This window comes from Accipiter gentilis, chromosome 20, assembly GCF_929443795.1.
Source record: "Accipiter gentilis chromosome 20, bAccGen1.1, whole genome shotgun sequence".
NCBI lineage: Eukaryota > Metazoa > Chordata > Aves > Accipitriformes > Accipitridae > Astur > Astur gentilis.
In genome coordinates this window covers 3,502,961-3,529,750 of record NC_064899.1, presented here as the reverse complement: position 1 = coordinate 3,529,750, position 26,790 = coordinate 3,502,961, and the positions used below count along the sequence as shown (strand labels likewise).

Here is a 26,790-nt window from a genome sequence, read left to right as displayed (position 1 = left end):
GGCATGAAATTATTCATGCCATGATGCTATTATTTCCACAAACCTTCTACTTAATAATCAGTTTAAAAAGTGGTTTGTCAGTGCGTAAACATGTGTTATCAGGTATGGATATGGTTTTAGGGCTAGGGAAATAAAACCTTGATTTGGTAAATGTGGTTTGGTTTGGAATGCTAGATTAAGGCTTCTTGCATAGTTAACTGAATGTAAGCTTAAAATACTATTGGGCAGAATGGAAAGCTCAAGGTACCTCTCCTGAATAAACCCCAAAATACTACTGTTTCTTTTCTAATGTTAATACCTCTTTAAAACAAATAAAAGTGTGGCTTTTAAGTGGCATAGCTTTGTTGCAAGCCTAATCTGACTGTAATGTGTGTGTGTGTGGGGATTGTTTGTGGTGTTTTGTTTTTTTTTTTTCTATACAGGTACTGATAAAACTGTGGAAGCATGAATGTAAGTGTGTTATTGCTGATCGTTTCACAACCTCGGAAGATGTAAACTGGTTTGATGCAGCTGTGGCAAAACTCATTGAGGAGGAATTTGAAGAGACAAAAGCTTTGCTGGATCCTGAAATTGATGCATTCTTTGTTGACTTTTTAAGGGATGCACCTGAAAAAACTGGTAAAAATGGATTCTGATAACCATGGAGATGGCAAGAATAGGGAAGGGGATATGATAAAATAGATGCTAGTAGAAAAATGTTTTAAAAATATATAGTAAGTTCATGCATCAAGGGTGGCTGTTCTGTTCAGTGACTTTGAAGGTAGTCTTTGTAACCAACTGTGGCACATCTTTACATTCATGGGATTTTTAAGTCTGTATTTATATCCAGGTTATCTATAGGAGGACCTTACTTCTATTTCCGTTGATGTGGTAGATAGACAAAACTGCCAAATAGTGAGCATAAGTCTGTATTATTCTAAAATGATGAAAGAAGTGAGATATGAATGACTTTAAGTGCTGGGGTTGCAGTATTGGGTAAAGAATAGCACTCCAGCTACCATCCGCTAGAAACCTGGTGAAAGAATATTGGCTCTGGGCTAATCCAGTACTTCTTAGGAAATACCCAGTACATGATTTCGTAACAAATGAGTATTTTTTCAAAATCTTCTGAATGCCAGTAAAACCTCTTGAATTATCCATATGGCTTATAACAATGTCTTTGCGTCTTTTAAAGAAAAACACTGTGTCACTGACCTTGCTAAATGAGCTGGGTTTATTTGTTAGTTCATGCAAAAGAACAAAACCAGTTGTTTAGGTTTTGGGGAAGGTTGTTATTTAAGCCACTGAATGATTCAATTATCTGTGTTCCTGTAACTGTAATGATGGATAGTGGAGACAATAAAAGTTTGGCATGAGTGGTCAAATGCCATTTAAATCTCTTCTTGGATAAATGAGTAGTCAGAAGGCAGTGACAAAAGGAGAATAAAGGATAGGAAGTGTTTGATTGGAAGGAATCAAATAGAAGTAAAAAGCAAACTGCTGTGAGAAAGTAGTCAAATATACCCTTAAATAACTTGCTAAACTGCAGCACTGTTGCAAGCACTGAAATACAAGCCAGAATACATACTGAGAGAGTCAAGAGTGACTTTTAATGTGAAAATTTGAATCCACACTAGAAACCATTATGTTTAACTGAAAAATAAATGCAAAAAGAAACATGTATTTCTCAAAATAACTTGCTTCCTGGTGACAGTTTAAATGTACATGCCCTTTTAACATGAAACTTCATCTAAATATGAAGTAGGAGGCCCTCATTTAGAAAGGATATGCTTTATTCTTAATATGTTTGTCAGAGCCTTGAGAATGCCTTCCTGTTTTGGGTTTAAGTGAGAGGAATAACAACTGTAATTGTGTTTTAATTGTCCCTTTAATGGAATTTAGTTTTGCCCATTATGATGGAAGTGTAAGAACAAGAACTGGATTTCTATTAAATATATAATTTATTATTCATTATATAAGAATGTATATAGAATATATATCTATAAATAATACATAAAATATGTATTAAATATACAAAAAAATATATCGGACATAAATTTCAAATAACCGTATGCTCAGGTTAGTGATGTGTTTACATATAGTCCCTGTATCTCTGGGTTGTACAGTCACAACGTATTTGTCCCTGAGATACTTCACCTCGAGTCTTTGTGTATTTAACTCAAACATCAACTTTGAGATCTTAGACTCACAGAAATTTAGTGGTGCTAGTGTTCTTGAGACCCTCAAACTGTTCAAAGGTGTTTTTTATCAGTTAGTTTTGAAATTGCTATTTAGTACTTGTGATTCTGCATCCTGAGATTACAGAAGAGTTTAAAATAATATATTGCACTAGCTGCCTCTAAGTAATGTGTCTGCCCTTTCTTAGGTGTAGTACTTGATCATGCTGTCTTTTGACATTAATAATAAAACCACAGGAACAGGATTAAGCAGATATGATTCTCTTAAATGGTTTGAAACTGTCAAAACATCACTACAGTTTAACTCCTTGCTGTATTCCTTATTAGTTCCTTATCAGTAGCTGACTTGTTTAAATGTCTCATTCAACTTATAAGAAACTTATTTCCAGCTGAAACACTCCTTTTGTTTAACCAGTGTTTTTGCAGGTTAAATTAAGTTGGTTAATTTAATTAGGTCTCAATAGAAGGGAGTCTTCATACATGCAGAAACAATACAGAGCTAAAGAATTCTGCAATTAAGGTGACTTCAGGTATACACAGATGCATTATGAGGGACAGCTGCATGAGATTTAATCATCATTTTATTTTGAGAGGTTTGGTTCTGTGGTAAAAGGCAATTTCCTTAAACTGTTTTTTATATATATGTTTGGGTTTTGTTTTGTTTTGTTTTTCCCTTGGAAGCTGCATGATTATTGGACCACTGCTAATCTGTAAAAGCAAAATATGCAAGAAGGAAATGGAGAAAAATTTAAAATGAGGAAAATATTATAGATACTATTCTAAATACAATACAGTTTGATTGCTTTTTTTCCCACCTTTACTTCCCTTTCCACTGACTTCCAGTGCTTTACTAAGCATTAGGGAGCTACTTATTTTACTGTAATTATTTGTTTCATTGATTGTAATTCTACCAGTTAGAGATAATATTATGAATAATATATTTCTTCAGTAAGTAAGAGGAGGCTTAGCAAAACCAATTGTTAATAATGACTGACATGGTAACTGGAAAAATATATCCTGCAGCATATAGATCATGAAATCTTGAAACTAATGGAGCTAGCTCTATATAAATAAGAGCAAAATTGTACTGTGTCTGCTATTATTTTTTGAGGAAAACCAAACCAACCCAAAACCCCCGTGGTGTTTGCTTGCTGGCACTCTTCCAATGAAGTTTGTTAATTATTTGTTGATGTAGTACGGGCTGGATGAGCAGTGAGATGGGTTGAAAACTGGCTGAATGGCTGAGCCCAGAGGGTGGTGATCAATGGCACAAAGTCTAGTTGGAGGCCAGTAACTAGTGGTGTACCCCAGGGGTCAATACTGGGTCCAGCTGTCTTCAACATCTTCATCAGTGATGTGGATGATGGGGCAGAGTGTGCCCTCAGGAAGTTCCCAGATGACACAAAACTGGGCAAAATGGTTGATATGCCAGAGGCTTGTGCTGCCGTCCAGAGGGACCTTGACAAGATCCTCATAAGGTTCAACAGAGGGAAGTGCCAAGTCCTGCACCTGGGGAGGAAAAATCCCATGCACCAGTATATACTGGCAGCCACTCACCTGGAAAGCAGCTTTGCAGAAAAGGACCTGGGAGTGCTGGTGGACACCAAGTTGAACACAAGCCAGCTATGTGCCCTTGCAGGAAAAAAAGGCTAGTGGCATCCTGGGCTGCCTTAGAAGGAATGTTCTAGCAGGTCGAGGGAGGTGATCCTTCCCCTTTATTCAACAGTGGTGAGGCCACACCTGGAGTCCTGTGTCCCAGTCTGGGCTCCCCATTACAAGAAAGACATAGACCTACTGGAGAGAGTCCAACAAAGGGCCACAGAGATGGCTAAAGGACTCTTAGATGAGGAAAGGCTGAGAGAGCTGGGACTGTTCAGCCTGGAGAAGAGAAGGCTCATCAATATGTATAAATACCTGAAGGGAGGGTACAAAGAAGATGGAGCCAGGGTCTTTCCAGTGGTGCCCAGTGACAGGCCCAGAGACAACAGGCACAAACTGAACCACAGGAGGTTCCCTCTGAACATCAGGAAACACTTTCTTACTGTGGGGGTCACTGAACACCAGCACACAGGTTGCCCAGAGAGGTTGTGGAGTCTCTCATCCTTGGAGAAATTCAAAAGCCAGCTGGACATGGTATTTGGGAATGGGGTCTAGGCGTCCCTCCTTGAGCAGGGGAGTTGGACCAGATGACCTCCCGAGGTCCCTGCCAACCTCAACCTTTCTGTGATTTTATTTGCTGTGAGTGACAGTTCTTACTAATGAAGGCATGTCACCTTTAAGCATGATTAATGCTTCTGAATAGAAAAATGAGACAGCAGCACTATTTCCTGCTTTTCTTTGGGTGGGGAGGAGTTGACAATTCCTTGTGGCTTTCGGATCACTTGATGAAACAAATGTATGCCTTTTCACAGTGGCTGTAGGGTTTTTTTGTTGTTGTGGTAATTATTCATTTTAGTAGTAATTTTTCTTTTGCTAGTGCAATGATTTAATCAACTTAGAGTGTCTTTCTTTTACAAAAAAGATTTGCAATTTTTAACTGCAATATTTATTTACCTTCATTCTCTACTGCTGCTTTAGCTTCTAGCGTCTAAGTTGATTTCAGGTTTTCATCATTGAAGTTTCAGATGTAGAGAAAGCAAGCTCCTTAGTTTTTGCTGGTTTTGTCTTTGAGAATTAAGCAGCTGAAATTACCATTCCTTGTAGGCAGGGTATAGGCAGCACACTTATATGTACATCTAATGTGTAATATTATGTATAATAAACGTGTTCTCTGGGGGTTAAAGAGACTTCTAATAACCTTCACTTACTCATCCCCACATTGAGCCTTCATCAGTCATTTAATCTGCTAAGGTGTTGTTACTTGCTTTTTGTTCTAGGTGAAAAATCAGAGGAAGTTAATTTAGTTATTCCCAAAATCTATGAGCCAATTTACTCCTTTCATCAGCTACGGAATTGTTTAAATAGGTTTTTACAAACATACAATGAGAACGTCCGTGGTACTGGAATGGACCTAGTTTTCTTCGAGGATGCTATGATTCATTTAGTCAAGGTACAGTCTTACCGGATTGCCATTTGTTGTTGTTGTTGTTCACTTGCCCTCAAAGCCTATGAGTGGAGGTGTGCATGAGTCAAGGTAAATTACTTCTAAAACCGATGCAAGTAATTTATTGCTAGCAAATATTTTGTCTGTCACTCTGTGACTAGATATTAAAACTCAGCTTTTCTGAAAACGCACTGGATGGAGCTATTCTTTTATATCTGTCCTTTATGTCTGGTGGGGTCATGGTCTGAATTATTTGAACTCTATTTCAACCTTTCTTCTTGCTAATTCTTCTGAGAGCTCTTCCTCTCTTTGGAATGAGTCAAATGAAATTCAGGTTAGGACATAATTGGTTGCTTATGAAGGAATAGGCACAGCAGAGTAAGAATAAATGTAGTCCCAACTTCCTTTGTAGATCAATAGTATGCTCGCTTCTTGTAAAACTCCTTTGAATATGGATTGGAGCTGAGCATAATTTTTAGCACAGCACAGCTTGATAGGATTGTCCACACAGAGCAGGCTTCATAAAAAGGAGAAACTTCTTTTTTTTTTTAACTAAAAACCCTATTGTTTCTCAGTTGCACAGTGAGGTTGTCTGTGTTTCTTATCATAAATTATTAAGAACTGAATATTGGATTGTACCATCCTAACAAATAATATAAGAAATATCAAACCAATTTAAATTTAATTATAGTTGACAAACACATTGCATCTGCAGTTTTCAAAATTTCGGGGTGGATTCTTGTCATTTCACAGAATTAATCCCTATCTTTTCAGTCTTCCCTGCAAAATGGATGATGTTCTGCTATGGATTTCTTTATGAAAACTGTTAAGTCATCATCACACTCGATAACAAGTTTCTGGTTTATTCCTAGTAAAAAAATCTATATAAATTCAGGATCTAGCAAAAAAAAAAAAATTTTTTTTTTTTCCACTGAAGAGCCACCTGTCATCAGGAATCTCTTCTTTGGGTAGCTAGATGCTAAATACCTGAAACATTATCTTAATTTTCACTTGGATAAAATTAATATATAGTGCTTATCTGATCCTGTATTCTTGAAAGCAGCATTTACAGCTGTGCAGGTCTGAGCTTTATGCATGAGCGAGACTTGAGACAGCCTCTAAGAGAAAGCTAGGTAAGCATAGTTAAGGTAATGCCTGATCTGAGCTGACGTAGGATGACTTGAATGGGTTAAAGCTGAGGAGTATCTTAAGCACAGAACAAAGCTTCCAATTTATAGCTTGTTTGCCTCTGCCTGGAAAAGATCTAGCAGCTGTAATTGAAGTGATCAGCAGTATTCCAAGGGTGGTGTGCAGATCTATTTTTCTTTGGTTAAAAGCTAAGTATGCTTAGAGTAAACCTTCATACTTGATATTATCTTTGCTTATAAAACATTCATCTATGAAAAAAACCAAGTATGTTGCACTCAATATGTAAGATATGTAGGTTTAAAACTGCAGGAAATTGACATGACTATTTTTAATAATTTGAAAAAAAGTATGTTAGAGGAAAGTAAAGTAAATAGGTATCCCCTGCTGCTAATTGGCATGATGGAATTCTAGGGGTGTCAGAGGGATGTTCAGAATAACAACAGGAGCCAATACTCTGTGTTGTTACTTGTGCAGAGTAAACCAGCTGCTAACTAGCTGGTTGGTATTACCTTGCCTTTGAGAGGCAAGTGGCTCCGTGCCATTCTGGAAATTAATGTAGGCTCTTCTGTGTACTACGAGTATCTGTCCACGTGCAACTGATGGGGTGTGGAGCAAGTTTGTCTCCTGTGCTTAAAGGCATATTTTCTCAGCATCAGGTAACATCTTCTACCCATTTCCAGATTTCTTGGCATCGTTTTTGGCTGTGGACAGTGGGACGGGTGCTGCATGCAGTTCGCAGTGCTGAAATTTTTTTTGCTCTGAATTGCATGTTCATTTACATTGCACTGCCCTGAGTTGAAGGGGAATATGGAGTAGTAGGTAACTGCTGCCTTTTGCTTTAAAAGATAAGTAATGAAATGAGAAAGAAAGGGAGACCTACCTGGGAGATGTTCCACTGTGATCAAATATACTGATATTGTGCATTTTGTAATCAAGTAAATGAGAAGCTTAAGAAGTTTGATTATAAAGGTAGTATTATTACCTGCTGCAGAGAATATTGGAGACTGTGTGTCTTGAATGTAACATGCCTGGGACAACTTGTCCTTCTGGTCACAATGAAGGGGTCTGGAGAGATGAGTCTTGCTAAAGTTGTCCAGAGGGTGTGGTATTGGGGAAATTAATATTTCCTTCCTAATTTTAATAATCTTTCATGCTATGATAGCAGATCACTAACAAGTCACAGGTGAGATTTACTTGTGCTTTCTAGAGGTGTGAGATGCAATTCTGCTGATAATTGAAAGTTCACAGTGATGGAATCAAGTGGTTGCTGTACTGTTAGAAGGTTTACAGAAAATATTGCAAAGTGCAAATGTCCATAGAATATATTAATAATAATATAGAATCTCTTAATTAAACCTTAAAATTTTCATTTGCTCTATGTTTTTAATACAACTTTATTACTGCAGTAGCATAGGATCTTTGGGTGTGTAAATTTTACACATAGTAGCAATAAATGACTGTGATCTTACACAGATTTCACGGGTGATTCGCACTCCTCGTGGAAACGCTCTTTTAGTTGGAGTTGGTGGCTCAGGAAAGCAGAGTTTGGCAAGATTGGCATCTTTCATAGCTGGCTATGAAACGTTCCAGATAATGTTAACAAGGTGAGCATTAATTAAAATTCAAGAAAAGAAGTACTTCGTGTTTGAACTCTTCCTATAAATAAAACAGGTGCCCAGTCTCTGCAGTGGGAGAGAGAACAAGCTTAATATAGGCTGAGCACTGTTGCCTAGAGTGGAAAGACATGAAAATCCTTTGAGACTTACTGAATTTGCTTGATTTTCTACAATAAGTCTGAGCTTTTACCGTCTTTGGAGTAGTAAACTGTTTTGTGTGTTTCACAGAACGAAAGGAATGTTGGTGGTGTCAAGTTATCTTTATGTCTTTACTTTCAGTACAGTTTAGTGTACTGTGCATTTGTTGGTGGTTTCTACCTATACTGCCTTTATGAGTTTGTCTTGTAATATTTGAAATACTTGTGTGATGAGGTGGAATCCTCATCCCTGCCCATTAATTTGGTATATTTTATGTATATGTCAGTATTTTGACAGTCTTTTCCAAGTATATCTTGCCTTATTTCATAGTATTCAAGCCAACGTGGTTTCTTTTGGAATAACTCATAAAAGATATAAATATATATAAAAAAAAATTCTTCTCTAAATATTTTGGAATGAGTGCCTCCCAAAGTGTCTGTAGGAAAAGCCAATGATCAGGAAATATTTTTGGCACTCATAAAATGTAGTTGCAGAGAAGCAAAATTATTTTAATTCTTTTGCAGCTGTGTTGGCTGCAGAAGAAATTGTACATGTGGGTAAGCCTTTTAGTGAGGATCTCATCAGAGGATCTATCTGAAATAGGAATGACTTCAGGAGAGATTACAGTACAGCTGACAAATGCAGTAACAAATTGCTGGATATCATTCACAAAGAATTATGAAATCACTAGAGGATGAAATATTGAATTAAGAACGTGGTGTGCAGCTTCCCACCTAAAGTTGCCTTGGCACCTGAGGATCATAAGAAGGCCTATATAAAGCCTGTTGCGTTAAAGTGTAACAAAGTTTGGCAGAAAATGAACCCCATTGCGTTACAGCTTGTCCTCAGATATCAGAGGGGCTGGGGTCAGCTAGGCTTAGATAATATGTCTTGTCACTTTTTCTAGAAAAAGAAAAATAAATACCATGATAAGACTTCAGGTTTGGGTTTTTTTATTGTTGTTTTTTGGTGGGTTTGGGGTGTGGGGTTGTAGGATTTTTTTAATGTGTTTTAAATTTTTTTTATTGATGTGGAAGGTGAGAAGGAGAGCAGGAAAAAGAATGGATTAGGTACTTAATATGAGACTTTGTAATGAGCTATGTGTTTCCTCCCAATCTAAATGAAAATGCCTGGACTTTGTTACCTTCTTGCCTTAAAATCCAAGAGATTGTTTCTTACTTAAACTTGCTTGTTCTTTTTCTTTTAACCAGAAGCCCTTTTTTAAAAGGAATGAATATTAGTACAACTGTCCTTTTTTGTAGATTGTACAACACTCTAAACTTGATGGAAGATCTGAAAGTTTTGTATAGAACAGCAGGACTGCAAGGCAAAGGCATCTGTTTTCTTTTTACAGACAACGAGATCAAAGATGAGTCTTTCTTGGAATACCTGAACAATGTTTTATCATCAGGAGAAGTAAGATGCCTTCTTGTGATCACTTTTCTGCTTTTAAAATTTTATAATTCTGATGTAAAATAACCAAATATATTTGAATATTCTTTTATATGTCAAGGGGCACACTTCCACAAACTGAAATTTAAGTGCTTTTTATCATTACAATATTATAAAAAATGGAAACAGTCCATTATACTAGGTTAGAGTGAGATAAAGCTATTGTAAAATTAAGAATGAGCATCATCATTCCATACAGAGAAATTGTCTAAGTCAGACACTTTAAAATGTGTTCACAAGGAGTCAGTGACATGAGAATAGCTTAAAAAAAAAAAAAAGTGAAACTTGGGGAATATCACAGAAGTTTAACAAAATTGTCTGTTAAATTAAATATCTCATTAGTGTACAATTAGTTTTTGTATGGTAAATTATGTCCAGAATGGATGGGATGGATTTTATTATTTGCTTTTATTTATTTATTATTTCAGGGGTGTGTTTCACAGTAATTCCTACTAGTTATTAGAATAATAAGAGAAGAAAGCAAAGCCGTTGTACATGGATTCTTTGTTTTTCACATGGGAGAGTGGGTTTTACAGCAAGTTAGGTTTCATTGTGTTTAATGGAATCACCTGAGTAAAAGTTCTGTTTTAAAGGAGTGGGGTGGGTCCTAATGGCTTCAGTGTCTGAAATGCTACGTATTAAATGAACTGTATGCTATATACTCTATTTTGGATCATCTCATAAAGTGTGAAAAAAATCTTCCTTTTTCTCAAAGGTGTCAAACTTATTTGCACGTGATGAAGTAGATGAGATCATTAGTGATCTCATACCCACCTTCAAAAAGGAACATCCACGTAGACCTCCAGCCAGTGAGGTTCTGTATGACTACTTCATGACCAGAGTCCGTCAGAACCTTCACGTGGTTCTTTGCTTTTCACCAGTAGGTGAAAAATTCCGAAATAGGGCCCTGAAGTTCCCTGCTCTCATTTCTGGATGCACTATTGATTGGTTCAGCCGATGGCCTAAGGATGCTCTAGTGGCAGGTGGGTGTAGGTTTTGTCTTTGCAGATGTTTAATTCTCTGATTGATGGTCACAAAGTTGTTTTAGTTGCTTTGAATTTTGGCAGCACATTGGCAGAAGAAACTTACTTGGTTCTAAAACTTGTTATAGGTGTTTTCTTCTTTAAAGCTGTCTGTATTAAACTGTTGAAATATTTCTAACAGAGGAAGGGCTTTGAACACAGTTTGAAGAAAACCTGCCCTTGAAGGTGGCTTAAAGGCATTAGTAAAGAAGGCAAAATACTACTAAAGAAAGATTATTAGTGACTGTGCCTGTGATCAGGCATACAGAGGAAGGCTGTGATTACCCAGTCCCTGGCAGCTAGCAGTTAAGTTCAGAGAGAAAAAGCAGTTGCACACTTTGGAGGTGAAAGAATACCAGATCCTTGGCTATACTTTTTACTGAGAAGTGTGGAATAATGTTAACAATCTGGTGGTGGAGAGTAAAGACGACTGGGGTTTCAGAAGCTGGGTAAAAGCTGACATAATAGATGCTGACTTGTTTTATATTGCCTTGTTTATAAGCTAAGAGTTTTGCCTGAATATTTAGTTACATATATGTTTTTATTTTTCCTAAGTATCTGAACATTTCCTGTCCTCATTTGATATGGACTGCACTGCCCATACAAAGAGGGAAATTGTTCAGTGTATGGGCTCATTCCAGGATGGAGTGGCAGAGAAGTGTTCTGATTACTTTCAAAGATACAGACGTTCTACGCATGTGACTCCCAAGTCCTACCTGTCCTTTATTCAGGGATATAAAACCACATACAAAGAAAAGCATGCTGAAGTGCAGACATTAGCAAACAGGTAAACTGCTCAGTTTACTACTGTCTTTCTGTAGTGTTCTTCCCCAAATAGGTATGTTCTGATACGGTTTGTTTCAATGCATGGCTTGTCTCTTTGCACAGCAAAAGGATTATTTTCTTTTTTAATTTCCTAAAATTGTATGAAGGAGTAACTTGAGTAAATACTATAGTTGCTCTTGGAATAAATATAGTTAAAGACTATATATTTTTGGAGGGGGGAAAAAGGGTAGTAATGTATGAAAAAGCAAGGTGCTGGGGCAAAAAAGGCGAATATAAATTATTCCCACGTATTTTTAATGAGTAAAAGAAAACATCTGCATGTCATTCCATAATATATTCACAATAGCATTTCATTTACCAGAGAGCAACTTTTGTTTTCTTGCTAAACAGTTGCATTCTCCTGATATGAACATGTAAGAAATACCCTTGGTGTTTTTGGTTTTGTGATCATAGAGCGTAATTTAGGCTGCTGAGTTTTTTACTTGTAGTTTATTAGAGTGGGTTTGATATATTCATACTCCTTTTCAGATACTTTATTAAACTAATGAAGTCTATTTGCAGATTTGTCTTCACGTCAGAAATACTAAAATAGAATGTAAAATTAGCATTTAGTGTATCAACTGGCATCACCCTTAAGAAAAACTGTCTTCTCAATTTTAAAAGATTGGCACAAAGAGCTGGAAACCTTTAAGAAAGACTTAAACTAGTTTATTTCACTTCGAAACATTCTTTGGCTTCAAAGCCAAATTGAGTTAGAAATCTGTAGTTACGTTGTGGGTGAAGACTTGTAAAACAGAGGGGTCTGGTCCTTTTTTCTACCTTCTGATGCCCCAACTGTACCAGATTAGTTCACGCCCGTCAATTTGTTTCACTTAACCTTAGTTGCACAGTCTGAATTGCTTTGGCAGGTGTTACTCTTTATCTGTTCTCCTGTATTTGTTTAGCTGTCCAAGTACTGCTTAGCCTTTGCAATAGCAGCCTCTGTAGAGGCCACTTAAACTTGTCTGGAAAGTCCCAAGTGAGGACTTACTTCTTCAACAGACAGACAGCACTGTTTAAGGGGCATTTTAATGCTGAATGAGAAGTTTTATCTCAATGCTATTTTTCAGTTACTCTCTTTTGGTTGATCTTGATTTCAAGACTGATTTTATTAGCCTTTTCAATATTGTCTTCAAACAAGAAATAGTGTTTTGAGATATTTCTCAGGATTCTAGTGATCAGAAAATGTTTCTGCTGTATAGAACTCAGTCATTTCAGTATCAGGTTGGAGCTCAGCAGAGATGGTGACATATATGGAAGCAATGTAAAGGGTTTTTATGCAATGATAAAGGCATACAGTTTGAGGTAGAAGAGGGTAAAATTTCAAGCCACAGACTCTGTGTAATTCTTTATTGTTCATTTTCTTGATTCTGAAGACATCATACACTTGTGTGGAAGTTCCTGTACAAGTTTTATTTTTGGTGCAAAACATCTTTTGCTCGTGTTTGTTCTGGTTGATGTGGTTCCTTGTATTGATGGAATAATTTGGAAAGTGGAATGTAAATTACATAGGGAATTACATGCTGCTTATTTTGCTTTTTAACTCCAGAATGAAAACTGGACTGGAAAAGTTGAAAGAGGCCTCTGACTCAGTGGCTGCTCTAAGCAGAGAGCTGGAGGTAAAAGAAAAGGAACTTAAAATTGCCAATGAAAAAGCTGACATGGTATGTACAGCCTTCAGAGTGTATTGCTGTTTGATATTTATTTATTTTTTGCTAGTCTTTATTCTGTTTTGAAAAGATTAATCAAGAGAAGTTAAGTGTTGGGGGAAAAAGGGATCTTGGAAACTTACAACAGTGATGAAAGTCATCTTGAGTTCTCTGGTTCTGGAATTCAACAGATAAAATTTTACAATAAAAATTAATGCTTTCTTCCAACTATGTGTTTTCTTTAATATTTGCCATGTGGGTTTTCTCACATTCTAGGTATTGAAAGAAGTTACTGTAAAAGCTCAGGCTGCTGAGATGGTGAAGGGTGAAGTTCAGAAAGTGAAAGACAAAGCTCAAGCCATTGTAGACAGTATCTCAGTTGACAAAGCCATTGCTGAAGAGAAGCTGGAAGCTGCTAAACCTGCTTTGGAAGAGGCAGAAGCAGCCTTACAGGTTAGTACTTGGACCACGTATAACATTATTTTACTACTAAGATGTGCTTCTTTGAAAACAAACATAAGATTGCAGGTGCATCGTGTAACTCATCAGTTGACAGAAAATGTATGCAAATAAATGTAAGTATTTTGAGGCTTTTTAAGTTCAATTTTGTTTTTTCTTTTTCCACTTAAGTACCAAACCCAAAATAGGCAGTTTTTCAGAAATGGGCAAGTTTTAACTTTTATTTGAAACTGTAGTTGATATATGGTGCGCTACAGGTCAATACTAGACCAGTAACTGAACGTTGATACTGTTGTAAAACAGCTTTTGTGGAATGAGTGAAGAAGTGCCTTCCATGTAAAACCAGTATAATTCCATCCAAATCTAAACCTCTTGTTTTATTTAAGTTTTCACCCATGAATTGCATTTTGAGTAAGTTTGTTGATTCACTCTCTTCTGCCTTCAAAAATAATTTTTTTTTTCTTATGGGTTGTGGCATTACCCAGATTTCTAGTGTTCACCATGGGACTTCATGTCTTTCAACATACTCTTTTCGTAAAGCTTTTTTAATAGAGTGATAACACTCTGGCCATGTCTTTACATGATGCATCATCAATGATGAAAAAAGATTAGGTTTTGTTCATCTTGCATAGTATTATGTTTTAATATCTGTTTATCTGACTCTATACGAGAATGTCCCTCAAGGCATTTCTGTTGTGAGCAGCAGTAGTGGGATCTGAAGTAAATCTAATATTGGAGGCTGGCATCTCAAGAACTAGAAAAGAATGAAGGAAAAACCTGAAAGGTAGATAAACTTCAAAGGTTGTTATGTAGATTTACTGGAAGATTTTCCTTTCCACTTGAGAGGCTGCCAACAGCTGTGATGGTTAAAGACTATTGTGATGTTCCTTTAAATCAAAGTCTTCAAAATCTAGTATAAATAAGTTTTCATGGACCTTCTGAATGACTTCACTTTGAAGGAGAGGTGCTAAACAATCTCTGACTGCCATGATTCTTGAAGGGCAGAGTAGAAATGTCTAAATGGAGGCTGATGACATGACAGCTGTTAAGAGCAGAAGAGAGCGAGAGCTGTTAAGAGCAGAAGAGAGTGAGTCTGGATCATAAGATCCTGATACTTAGCTACAGAAGGAAGGTAAAAAAAAAAACAAACCCGGAGGTGGACAAGCATTCTGACAAGTGCATAAGCAAACAATGCTAACGGGGCACTCTGAGGTATGCAAAGAACAGCAGTGTCCTGTGTCCTGCCCTGCATCTTATTTCAGCTTACTTTTTGGTTTTGGCTAAAGTTACCAAACCAACACCATACCGCTCTTCTTCAAATTTTGGATTCTAATAAACAAAAATCTGTTTTTAAGGCAATGCTATACTAGCATTATTGTGAGACTTCACAATGGGGTAAGGTAGTTGGGTTTTGTTGTGGTTTAACCCCCACGCAGCCGCTCACTCACTTCCCCCACACCCAGTGGGATGGGGGAGAGAATTGGGGGGGGACCAAAACTCATGGCTTGAGATAAAGACGGTTTAATACAACAGAAAGGAAGAAAATGATAATAATAATAATAATAAATGACAATAATAATAATACTAAAAGAATTGGAATATACAAAACAAGTCATGCACAATGCAATTGGTCACCGCTTGCTGACCGATGTCCAGTTAGTTCCCGAGCAGCGATCCTCCCACCCAGGCCAACTCCCCCCAGTTTATATACTGGGCATGACATCACACGGTATGGAATACCCCTTTGGCCAGTTTGGGTCAGCTGCCCTGGCTGTGTCCCCTCCCAGCTCCTTGTGCCCCTCCAGCCTTCTCGCTGGCTGGGCAGGAGAACCTGAAAAATCCTTGACTTAGTCTAAGCTCTACTTGGCAACAACTGAAAACATCAGTGTGTTAGCAACATTCTTCTCACACTGAACCCAAAACATAACACTATACTAGCTAGTAGGAAGAAAATTAACTCTATCCCAGCTGAAACCAGGACAGGCTTAATCTTGAAATTCTTGCATTTGCTGTAATAAATTGCTTTGCCTGTGTCTAGAGGGGAAAGGAAAGCTATCAGAAGCAAGCCGATCAGCATGCATATCTGTATTCTCAGCATGCATTCATTCATTCAGAAACTCATTTAAGCAAGCAAATTCTCTGTATGAGTCTGTATAGGGACATATCTTTCAAAAAATTAATCTTTCAATCATGACGGATTTGCAGGTTTCCAGCTATGGATTCCTGTAAAGGAATTCTGCTTGCAGTGTAGACAAATGTCTATTAAAATATTTGATGAATAGAAAGGTCAATTCTCAAATAAAAAAAATAATCTGTGGTTGGTTATTTCACTCCATTTTTGGCATGTTTTAGGACTGCTAAATGCCATGTTAGGAGACAGGTGGGTACAGAACAGTGTATAAGCATTTTTAAACATATAGCAAGATTAATATTTTAAAGTTTTGAGTAAGAATTGTCAAAGTTCAATAAAACTTAATTGCATTTTGCCCTGCAATTAAAATGGGACATTAAATGCACAACTAGAAGTAAATAAACAAATTGAAGTTAAATGCCGTTCTTCTGCCACAATTTGGATGGTAGCAAAAAAGGCTGGGCTGAATTTCCTAAAGGTCACCAAGAAACACTGGTTAAAGCTTCCACACATACCTGGAAAAACTCTAATGAATTATCAGGTGCACACTGAACTCAATGAGTAGCAAAATACTGAAAGGAGACAAAAGGCAGGCAGAAGGAAGGTGATCAGGATAATCTTCAGTAATTTACCATCCCTTTCTTGAAGTATAAACACATTTAACTAAAATCTTGCTTTATGAATTCCCAGTGAGGCGTGTGCTAGGCTAGAAGCAAGGCGTCGTACCACCTGCAATAAATAACCTGTTGCTTACTGTTTGTTATTGATCAGGCTGATCAAACTGCCTGTGAATAAGCAAATCTTCTGATCCAAGTTATGTCTGTTATGGGAATGGGCCTGTCCATCAGCAGTTACCATTGTTCAGTGTTTTTTTGCTCTGTATGTGGTGCAGTATGCACTACTGCTCAAATCAGTGCTTCTCTAAGGAGACATCTTCACTACTTTTCTGATACTGCTTTCCAATTCATGATGTACACAAGAGTTACGAGTTATAGTATTAGATTTGCATCCTAGGCTTAGCCTTACTTAATAGGGCCTACGTTTTCACACATTATTATAATTTATTTGTTTTTCTCACAGGCCTGCTTCTGCAACAGGAACATTGCCAGTTAGATGAATCAGAAGGTGCAAATCTATACGCGTGTCAGGCCTTCTCACTGGTTTCCTTAATTCACCTTCATTTTCCAAATACCAACTGAAAGTATTTTCCTTTCTAGACTCAGTTTCTGGTCAATAGGTTTGCGTTTTAAAAAAATAGGTGAAATTTCAAGATGTTTCTGTTTAGTTCTTTGTTTTGTCAAATATGTGAATGGTAGTTTTAAGCTTTTAGGTGCTGCTGTGGAGGTGGCTGAGCTGAGGTTTCCCAGTAGTTGCTAGGAGGTAGCTGTGAAAATCTGGTTGGAGGGTCCTTTTAGCTTCATGCTTTTTAGAGGTAAAATTTTTTTTCAATCAAAAATAAGTTTTATCTTCTCCAGTGGATTAATACTGTTGGTAAGCGTGTACTCTGTGTCTTATTAAGTAAACAATAACAGTAATTTCTTTATCCTTTGTTTTAAATTCATAGACCATAAAACCTGCAGATATTGCCACTGTCCGCACACTGGGTCGACCTCCTCACCTCATTATGCGTATCATGGACTGCGTGTTACTGCTTTTCCAGCGAAAAGTGAACAATGTAAAAATTGATCAGGAAAAATGCTGTACCATTCCATCATGGCAGGAATCTTTGAAACTGATGACAGCAGGGAACTTCTTACAGAACTTACAGGTGCTTGTGCAACCCTGGTTTTGATATTTTTTAATTTAAGAAAATACAGGACAGTGTTTTCTCTGGTGTTTGTAGGAGAAAAAATGTGCAAGGGGAATCAGACACACAATAGATCTGAAATGTTAAGGGCTTAAAAATAAGTATGTCATAATGAAATAAACTTGAATCCTGGCAAAGCCAGGTCATAAATCAATTATAGTTTCTCGTAAGTAAGACAATGAAATTACTTTCAATGACAAATGATTCAAAGCTTTAAGCATTTGGTTTGAATAGCCATTGCTTATCTGTTTCATTAAAGCAAAGTTGATAGAAAGCATCTTTTTTCTGGTACCTAACTTTTCAATAATTTTCAGCAGTGCAACTTGTGCAGTGGCCTGGAAAAGCGTAGTTGATTATTGGCATGTATAAAATCAGAATTTTTTAAAATTTGGAATTTTCAGCTCCATAGCATGTGTTTAGGGAAATGGGAAGAGTAACTAGTGAATAAATCCCTGTTCATAATTTAAACTAATAATATTATGATTAATCTCCTCAGAATAAATTTTACATTGTCCTGCCCCACTGGATGTTGTTATCTCAGATTTCTGCATTTTGAGTAGTTAGCTTAATCTGTCTCTCGTCCAGTGGGAAATCACAGGTGGCAGGCTTGACCAGCTTTGTGTGGTTGATAGTGCTATGGATGCCGTTTCTGTAGTATTCACATTGCATCTACTCGTAAGGATTTTTAATTTACTGAAGCGCTTCAACATGAGTTGCTTGTGCATAAATAAACCTATTTGTGCTTCAGGGAACAGCTATTTTTCACGTTCATCAGTGATGGACTATCATTATACCTTGTAAATATATCTTTAAAGACAACCAAACTTATATAGAATATTTGACCATCAAAATAAATTTGAGGGAGAAAATTGAGAGCTTTCAGGGATGAAAAATGGAAGATATGTTTTTTTGGAGAAAAGAAAGGGTCAAAATCAATTCTTAAAATTGAGGCACATTCCACTAATGAGATAAGGTAGTTTAAGGAGAAGATACCTGGCTTGCCCATTGAAAGGACTGTCTTGTAGAATCTATGTTTATGAACCAGAGCTAAGCTTTTCCTTTTCTCTTTTGAAGATTAAGTTCCTTATTCAGTCTAAAGGAAAACAGAATTTCAAGCAGGATAGTAGTGATATTTTCTATCAACAGTTAGCTGTGTAACAGTAATGGATAGTGTAAGATAGTGAAGCTCATAAATGAAGGCAAACTTTTTTTTGATTTTGTAAGAATATAGAGCAGACTTTGGCAAGCTCTTAAAGATGCATGAGACAGAGAACTTCATATTAGCTGTTTGTAAGTAACACTTGTGATCTTGGTAGTGTTCTGTGTGGGCTGAAATACATATATGTATAGTTTACATGTATTACATGCATTATGTGTATTGCACTTTTTTTTTTAGCAATTTCCAAAAGACACTATTAATGAAGAAGTGGTAGAACTTTTGAGCCCTTATTTTGAAATGGCGGACTACAACATTGAGACAGCTAAGAGAGTATGTGGCAATGTTGCTGGCCTTTGCTCATGGACCAAAGCTATGGCTGTATTTTTTTCTATTAACAAAGAAGTATTACCTTTAAAGGTAAGTCTGTTAATCAGTGGGAGGCACACAAACACCCTTTGCTCCTTCCCTTTCCCACCTGTGTACACTTGAGGATTTTATCTGCTGGAAACATCAGCTGCCTTATTCCAACTGGTGCATGCCTCTCTAGGAATTTATTCTCTTGAAAATAGTAACTCTACAGTAAAATGCATTTCAAATGTACTACCACTTGTAAGTTGTCAAAATTATGAGATTGTGCAGTTTTATGCACAAAACCCTTCTGAATGGGGTTGAAGCAGCTGTCATCTAGTTTAATTTTGCTAATACAATTGTTTTACCTTAATTAAGAAGGAAAAAACTCGAGATCTGGTTCTTTCAACATTCCAGATGTTCATAAGAACACATGTACAGGCACTCTTCTTCAGTGTTATTTAGAGAAAACCAGACCTAAAGAGTTGTTAAAAGGTAAGAATGAAAGTCAGGAGAACATGGTCAAGCATGATTTTAACACAGAATAGCTTGTATTTATAATAAGAATGACTGAGAGGGAAGCAAGATTTGTAGTTAGAGGTAGTATCTTTCATTAGACAAAGCATGTTGGTTGGAGAAATCCCATAGGCTTCTAGTGGCACCAGGCTTTTTTGCAGGCCAGATCAGACTATCTTTTGTGTCAGATGGAGAATGGCTGGTATTCTCAGAAGTTTTTCTTACTAGTTTTTCTAATTGATGTTAGACTAACTGCTTAACTGCAGCTACCTGTAGTAAGAAGCTAGTTTGCTGTAAAATTCAAATAAGAACTTTTAATGAATGATGAAATCTCTGCTGAGCAGCTTCATGAAATGATTGAAATGTAGTACAGTAAAACTTTGAGATACATTAGAGTGAATGCTTTGAGATGATGTCTGTATGAATACACTTACATATTTGTATGCTTCATAGGCTAATTTAGCAATCCAGGAGAATCGTCTAACGACTGCTATGCTGGACCTGCAGAAAGCTCAAGAAGAACTGGGTGCCAAGCAAGAAGAATTAGATGTTGTGCAGGCAGAGTATGAAAAAGCAATGAGAGAAAAACAGGTGAACTGCTCTTCACAGAAAAGAAGTTGCCACCCTTACTTTAAGGAAAACTTAACGCATTCTCTCAATTTCACTATTATTCCTTGGAAAGGATGTTGATGGACAGAGGATAAGAGAGATGTTATTTGGATATTGTCTCTTTGGATCTCACCTCTCTCCTTCAGCACTGATCCTCTCTCCCGCTTCCTCCTACCTCCTCAGAAACTATTTTATTTGGATTATTTGTTTAGTGCCTACTACTGTAGCATCAAGTTTCATTATTATCTGTGTATAGCATTTCACATATAATTTAACATGTATACCAACATGAAAGCTGATAGTAGAAATATTAAAAAGTTGAATCACATTTATGACAGTTGATAGATTTTCCTGATACTTCTTTTCCATCCCACTTTTCCTCCTTCTCTGCATGATGATATAAAAGTTTGAAAATCTGTTTTTAAGCTGTTGTTTAGCTACTGGTTTAATTAGATGTAGAGATTTTTCTGGCCTATCAGATACATGACTGTAAACCGTATTTCTTGCTGTGTGGTTTTCTCTAGACTTTGCTTGAAGATGCTGAGCGTTGCCGTCATAAAATGCGAACTGCTTCAAGTCTTATAAGTGGTTTAGCAGGTGAAAAAGAGAGGTGGACAGAGCAGAGTAAAGAATTTGCCACTCAGACCAAGAGGCTAGTGGGTAAGCTTTTGTCCACACCTTTGAACTTGGAAGTTAGTCACTTGAGTTGTGATGGGTAGTGAAACTGAAAACATTTGAAATTTCAAACTTTTCCTTTGTAGCTTAGCTTCCCGGTTGTTAAAATGAGGGTAATTGTTATTAATTCTCTTGCTAAAGCACTGCTACGTAAAAAATACAATATAAGACTGAAGTTCATATTTAAAAAAAAATAATATAGTAACTATGTATGCTGTGCATAGCTTTTTACTTGACATGTATAACATGCAGTGCATACTTGTGACCCTGTTTTAACTTGACTGATGTTTGTAGGCAGGAGTCCAAAGAGAGCGATATGTTAGCAATTGCCAATAAAGTGTCTATAACTGACAATACATATGAATGAGAGGAAGACTGATACTCAGGCACTGGCATTTTTATGTAGAAATCAATGTTTTTAAATGCATTTACTAATGTTCATAAAACTTTTGTTTCTTTGAAGTTCATTTTCATTTTATAGATGTGCACTTGGAAACTGAGGTACTTTGTAATAAAGGATTAATTTATTAGTTAGATCAAGTAAATGAAATTTATCTTGTCCTCTACTATGGTCTGAAGTTTCTTCTCTGACTTCTGCCTTGAAATGCTGTAAAAAGCAGACATTGTTATATAGGTTGTATTATAGTAGATAGGTTGTATTTTATTTGCTGGTATAATATGTGTATGTGTATTATAAACTTACTAAAAATACAGAATAGCTTCCCCACACGCTCATCATGTGTTTTCTAAAGATAACTTGAAAAGTCTAAAAAATATTAGTACTCAGTATAAAAGTACAGTATCTTCTCCATTTTGAATCCTGCATTCTTACTTTGGAGGTACAAAACAAAAAAAAAAAAAAAAAAGTAACTGTGGTGTCATGAAGCTTAGGAGGGCAATTTTGAAGCTGACCAGAAGATTAAGACTTGTCACACTTAATACCTCTATAATGACATGTGCTACAATTTTTTTAGTAGTAGTAGTAATAATTGTAATTGATTTGTTCTTAGTTAGTACTCCTAATTGAAGGTTCTTTTGTCCCCCCAAAATATTGTTTAAGCCTGTTCTCATGATTGTGCAAGTAAATGATGGAATTGGAAGTTTATGAGTGAGTTTATTCTGCCATGTCCTGCTTGTGCAGGATCTGCTGTTTGGAATAGTTGTGTGTGTTGGGTTGAGCTTGGTTTGCTGCCAGATGCCCATCTCTTGATCCCTACAGTTGCATTGTAAGTATAAAGTAAACGTGGCATCTACTGAAATGTAGCATTATCTTGCTATGTAACGAGCCTTGGGAAAAAGGCTGATTTTTCTTCTTTAGGGTCAAAGTCTGTTCTTCGGTTACCAGGCAAACCATGTAATAACTATAGAAGGAAGCAGCTTATTCATGAATAGAATTGGCAAAGTTGTAATGTTTTGTTTTCTTTTCTTCTCTTCCTTGTTCTCTTGAAGGTGATGTACTCTTGGCTACAGCTTTTCTGTCGTATTCTGGTCCTTTTAACCAAGAGTTCCGCAGCCTACTATTAAATGACTGGCAAAAGGAAATGAAAAGCCGGAAAATCCCCTTTGGTAACAACTTGAACCTCATAGAAATGTTGACTGATGCTCCAACTATCAGTGAATGGAACCTGCAGGGATTACCAAATGATGACTTATCCATACAGAATGGAATCATTGTCACTAAAGCATCTCGTTATCCTTTATTAATCGATCCACAGGCACAGGGTAAAATCTGGATTAAAAATAAGGAAAGCAGAAATGAACTTCAGGTAATAGGAATGCTGGTGCTCTTATAATCCCTAGGAACTCTTAGTTTAAAAAACCATTATAATTCAGTGATTCACATAATACTTAGCAAATGCCTTTTATATAAAATGCCTAGCCTGGATATAAAGAACATGTCAGATACATTTTGGTAGAATTGAGATTTGGCTAGATAGGAAAATGTATATGTGAAGCTTGTTAGTACCAGTGATCCATTTGTTCAATGAATTTATTTTAATGAAACATAAACTGCTGGAAAATAGCCTGGATGGGTAATGTCTGATAAAGGCTGAAGCATGTTTGCAGAATACTATGAGCATTAGAAAAAAACCCCAAATAAGTGATTAATGCAGGTTCGTATAAACATTTAAAAATGAAGATGCACAGCATGACATTTTTATTATCTTTTAATCAGAAATTATTGGTAATTTGTGTTGTCTTAGCATTGATGTCAGGTGCTAAATATTCTGCAGATACACAGGGGAAGACACTATTGCAACAACACACAGTCTGAGGCAAGATAGACCAATTAAATTCAAACAGGGGAAAATAGGAGAAAGGAAGTCCTTGCTTGCTACAATTATGATTGCACCAGTAAACCAGCTTTTTAAAGATATGCCTGAAAAAGATAAAGGGAAGTTTGAAGGATGATAATAGAGTGGATCTGCGAGTATTACTAGGAAACGACTTTCATTCATGTTGATTGTTATCTCAGTGTGGAACCCTTTAATGGTTGCCTGGCTAGTTATGTTAAAAAAGGATTATTAGACTTTTAACTATGGGGTTATAAACAAACTAAGCTGAATGTGCTTTTGTACATGTTGAAAATTAATCACAATTCTACTGAGGACTACTTTTTAAAGCAAAGGCTATTTAATGGCTTGTTCAATGTAACCCTCTAATTTTCAAGGGGGAGAAAAAAAGAGCCCTAATCTTGGAATTGACCTTGCTGCAGTTTGACTTGGGGATGTTAGCCAAGATAAAATTGAAGGTGATAAAAGGTTCCTGTGAATTTCTGGCCTGTTGCACTCATAGGATATCAAAACTTTAAGTGCTTGGTGTTGCTTTGCTTCTACTTTTGTAGTTGAAAAATGGAAATCTGCATTCAATGGGACTTGAGAATATGGTACACTGATGCTACCTTTTCTTGTGGTCGCAATCTTTGCTTTAATCCTTGTCTAACTATAGGATCATCATTTTTGTCAGTAATTTAAATAAAATGAAATAATTTATAAATATATATTAAAAAAAGTCCAGTAACTGGGCACAACATAATATATAGGTCCATGGTTGTATTTTTAGGTCACTTCGTTGAATCACAAGTATTTTAGAAATCACTTAGAAGACAGCCTTTCTTTGGGAAGACCTCTTTTGATTGAAGATGTTGGAGAAGAGCTTGACCCAGCACTTGATAATATTTTGGAAAGAAACTTCATTAAAACAGGTTCAGCCAACAAGGTAAAAGTAAAACAAATGAGCAAACAAGTGGAAACAGCTCCCCCCCCCCACCCCACCCCCGCCCTCAACAAAATAACTCCTAAGACGTATATGATTATGAAAGATTAAACTTGTATTTAAATTTGATTAATGTTAATACTAAAAAAGAGTAGGGTTTAAGTTTAAGATCACAAACAATTAATATATTTAACCTATAGAATTCCTTATCCCTTTGCTTATAATTTTTAAAAATGGAAATAATCTGTGAATAAGTCATTTAAAGTGTTCCTTAGATAGTTTCAAATAATTCTTTGCTTCAGATGTATAATTTAAAGCTGGATTTTTATGCCTTTGAACAGAAAAAATGTAACCTTTGTTTCTACATGCAGTATCTGAAAGTGTGTGTACTGATTCTAGATATCTCAAGACTTCAATATTTTCCTTAAGGTGAAGGTTGGTGATAAGGAAGTAGATGTTATGAATGGCTTCAGACTTTACATTACTACAAAACTGCCAAATCCAGGTTACTCTCCTGAAATTAGTGCTCGAACCTCCATCATTGACTTTACTGTGACCATGAAAGGTCTTGAAAATCAACTCTTAGGCAGAGTCATTCTCACAGAGAAACAGGTAAAAGAATTATTTGTATCTTTTTCTTGGCTATACATCTTACATTTACCAGTAGAAGGTTTTACTTTCATTTTAACATATTACTCTATTCCCATATTGCAGGGTAAGTTTCTGGCTCTGTTGTGTTTGTTCTTAATATAACCTATTTATGATGGTTTAAAAGCTGGCACAGAAGCAATTGACTCATTCAAGTGGAAGTTTCTATTTGTCTTTGTTGTTGCAACTGTACCGTACTCACCTTATTTTTCCTGCCTCAAAGAGTTATAACCTCAAAAGAATGGCCTGTGAAAAGGAGAAGGGCCTGGAATAAAAACTGATCTGTCTACAAACTTGTGGAGCTCATGGCAATGTAACCTGGTGCAAAGGATTCAGACTTAGTTACCTCCTTGATCCAAAGGGAAACGGGCTAATTGCCTATTTTGACATTGGAGATGTATTAGTTGAGGAAGTCCAAGTTCAGGCTGACAATCCCAGTAAAAAAGCCGCCAGCAGTTTTGGACGGAGGCTGGCTGGTATCTTTTGAACTACTGGACACCTAATCTGTGTAACTATAAGGTCAGGCAATGTTGAAGTCAAATGAGACACTGTCTGTCTGTGTGTATTTACTAAGATTTTGGCAATAGTTCCAGTTTACCTTCGCTAGAGTGAAATGTGTGTGTTCCCTTATTGTGGCATCTGTTGAGGTCCTCCCATTGTCCTCCCCCACCTCTCCCCAATGTAAGGCGTTCCTCCTTAATGGCTCTAGTCATCTTGTTAATGTCAAATAGTTGCATTTCATTCCTGATCAGTCCGTGGATCTCATGAGAGAAATTATACTCCGTCTATGAAGGCTTATATTTTGTCAGACAGCTTCATTGCACTATCAGCTTCGCTTCAACCAGTGACAGCTTGTCAACCCACTGTGTAATGTGATTATCACTGTCTATGTGAAACACACTGTGATGTGTATATTCACAAAGCCTAATGCCAAACTTCACTTCTGGGGCCTGCAATACAGTGCATTGCTCAAGATGACAGTAATTTTATCAGCAAATTCCTCCAGTCATCGCAGTTGCTGTATGCCTGCTTGGAGGACACAGAAAACATATGAGCTTAAGTTTTCTCAGAAGCGCAAAGCAGTAGACCGAGAAGTAATGGACGCAAGTTGGAACATGGGAAATTCTGATCAGATATTAGGAAAAAAATAATAATTGCATTGAGAGTGGTCAAAACCAAGAACAGATTACCCAGGGACGTTGTGGAATCTCCATTCTTGGAGGTGTTCAAGACTTAACTGGACATGGCCCTGAGCAACTGACCTATTTAGACCTGCTTTGAGCAGGGTGTTGGACTGGTTCATATCTGGAGGTCCCTTCCAAACTAAAATTATTCTACTATTCTGTAGTATCTTTGCCACTAACTTGGAATGTCTAATTGGTGGACATACTGTGCTCTCTGGACCTGGGCTTCTCAGAGTGGTCTACTCACTACTGCTTCGTTTGTAACTGTCTGGGGAGAGTTCTTCCAGATAAATGACAAGTGGACCACTTAACAGGCAGGGGGACTTTTGTAGAATATATTTACTACTTTTCAGTTTGCTTGGCCTCTGTTTTTGCGCCCTGTGGTTCAAGGTTTCCTGAAGAGTCAATTTGGACATATCCCAACATCCAAAACCTTTCTTTTCCTATGATAACTAATTATGCACTTTTGGGAATTTGAGGATTTCCCTCTTAAGTGTCTGGATTCTTGCTACCTTGTTGTAGGCTTTGGTAGGGAGGTGGTGGAATTATTTAACTGTGTGACGATTTGCCAAATGATTTGAGCAGTATAACTGCTTGGTGATATCCAGTGTTACAATGTACGTGTGGTACTTCTCCCCCCAAAAGAGAAGAGATTATTTATTTGAAGTTATGTTCTTCAACATTTGTATGTACATTTAGATCCTTCATGCCATTCCACTGTCTCTAATGCAGTTCTGCACTTAGAATGAATGAGATTCAGATATAAGACGAGGAAAAGGAGGGTTCACAGCACATCATTTAAAGATCTGGCAAAGTCTGACTTTCTGTTCCTGTGTTGTCTGGTATGCCCATTGGTAGAATCTGTGTGGCATGCATCTTGGAGAATTGATTACTGGTGAGAATACTGGTACTGATTTCTTCCTTTCCATCAGAATGTTAAACCAATTTGCAAGATGTGAATTAAGCA

At 36.8% G+C, this 26,790-nt stretch overlaps 1 protein-coding gene across 1 annotated transcript in view; it reads left to right on the top strand.

Annotated features, from left to right (window-relative positions):
* DNAH5 (dynein axonemal heavy chain 5) overlaps positions 1–26,790 on the top strand; it is a 124,420-nt gene that overhangs the window by 78,177 nt on the left and 19,453 nt on the right. Inside the window, exons 53-67 of the mRNA XM_049823756.1 lie at positions 423–618; positions 5,054–5,226; positions 7,843–7,973; positions 9,386–9,539; positions 10,291–10,558; positions 11,153–11,384; positions 12,972–13,086; positions 13,348–13,524; positions 17,226–17,429; positions 18,865–19,044; positions 19,945–20,082; positions 20,625–20,760; positions 22,225–22,541; positions 23,839–23,994; positions 24,421–24,603. Of these exons, the coding sequence (XP_049679713.1) occupies positions 423–618; positions 5,054–5,226; positions 7,843–7,973; positions 9,386–9,539; positions 10,291–10,558; positions 11,153–11,384; positions 12,972–13,086; positions 13,348–13,524; positions 17,226–17,429; positions 18,865–19,044; positions 19,945–20,082; positions 20,625–20,760; positions 22,225–22,541; positions 23,839–23,994; positions 24,421–24,603 (2,760 nt within the window). The remainder of the gene's footprint in view (positions 1–422; positions 619–5,053; positions 5,227–7,842; positions 7,974–9,385; positions 9,540–10,290; positions 10,559–11,152; positions 11,385–12,971; positions 13,087–13,347; positions 13,525–17,225; positions 17,430–18,864; positions 19,045–19,944; positions 20,083–20,624; positions 20,761–22,224; positions 22,542–23,838; positions 23,995–24,420; positions 24,604–26,790) is intronic.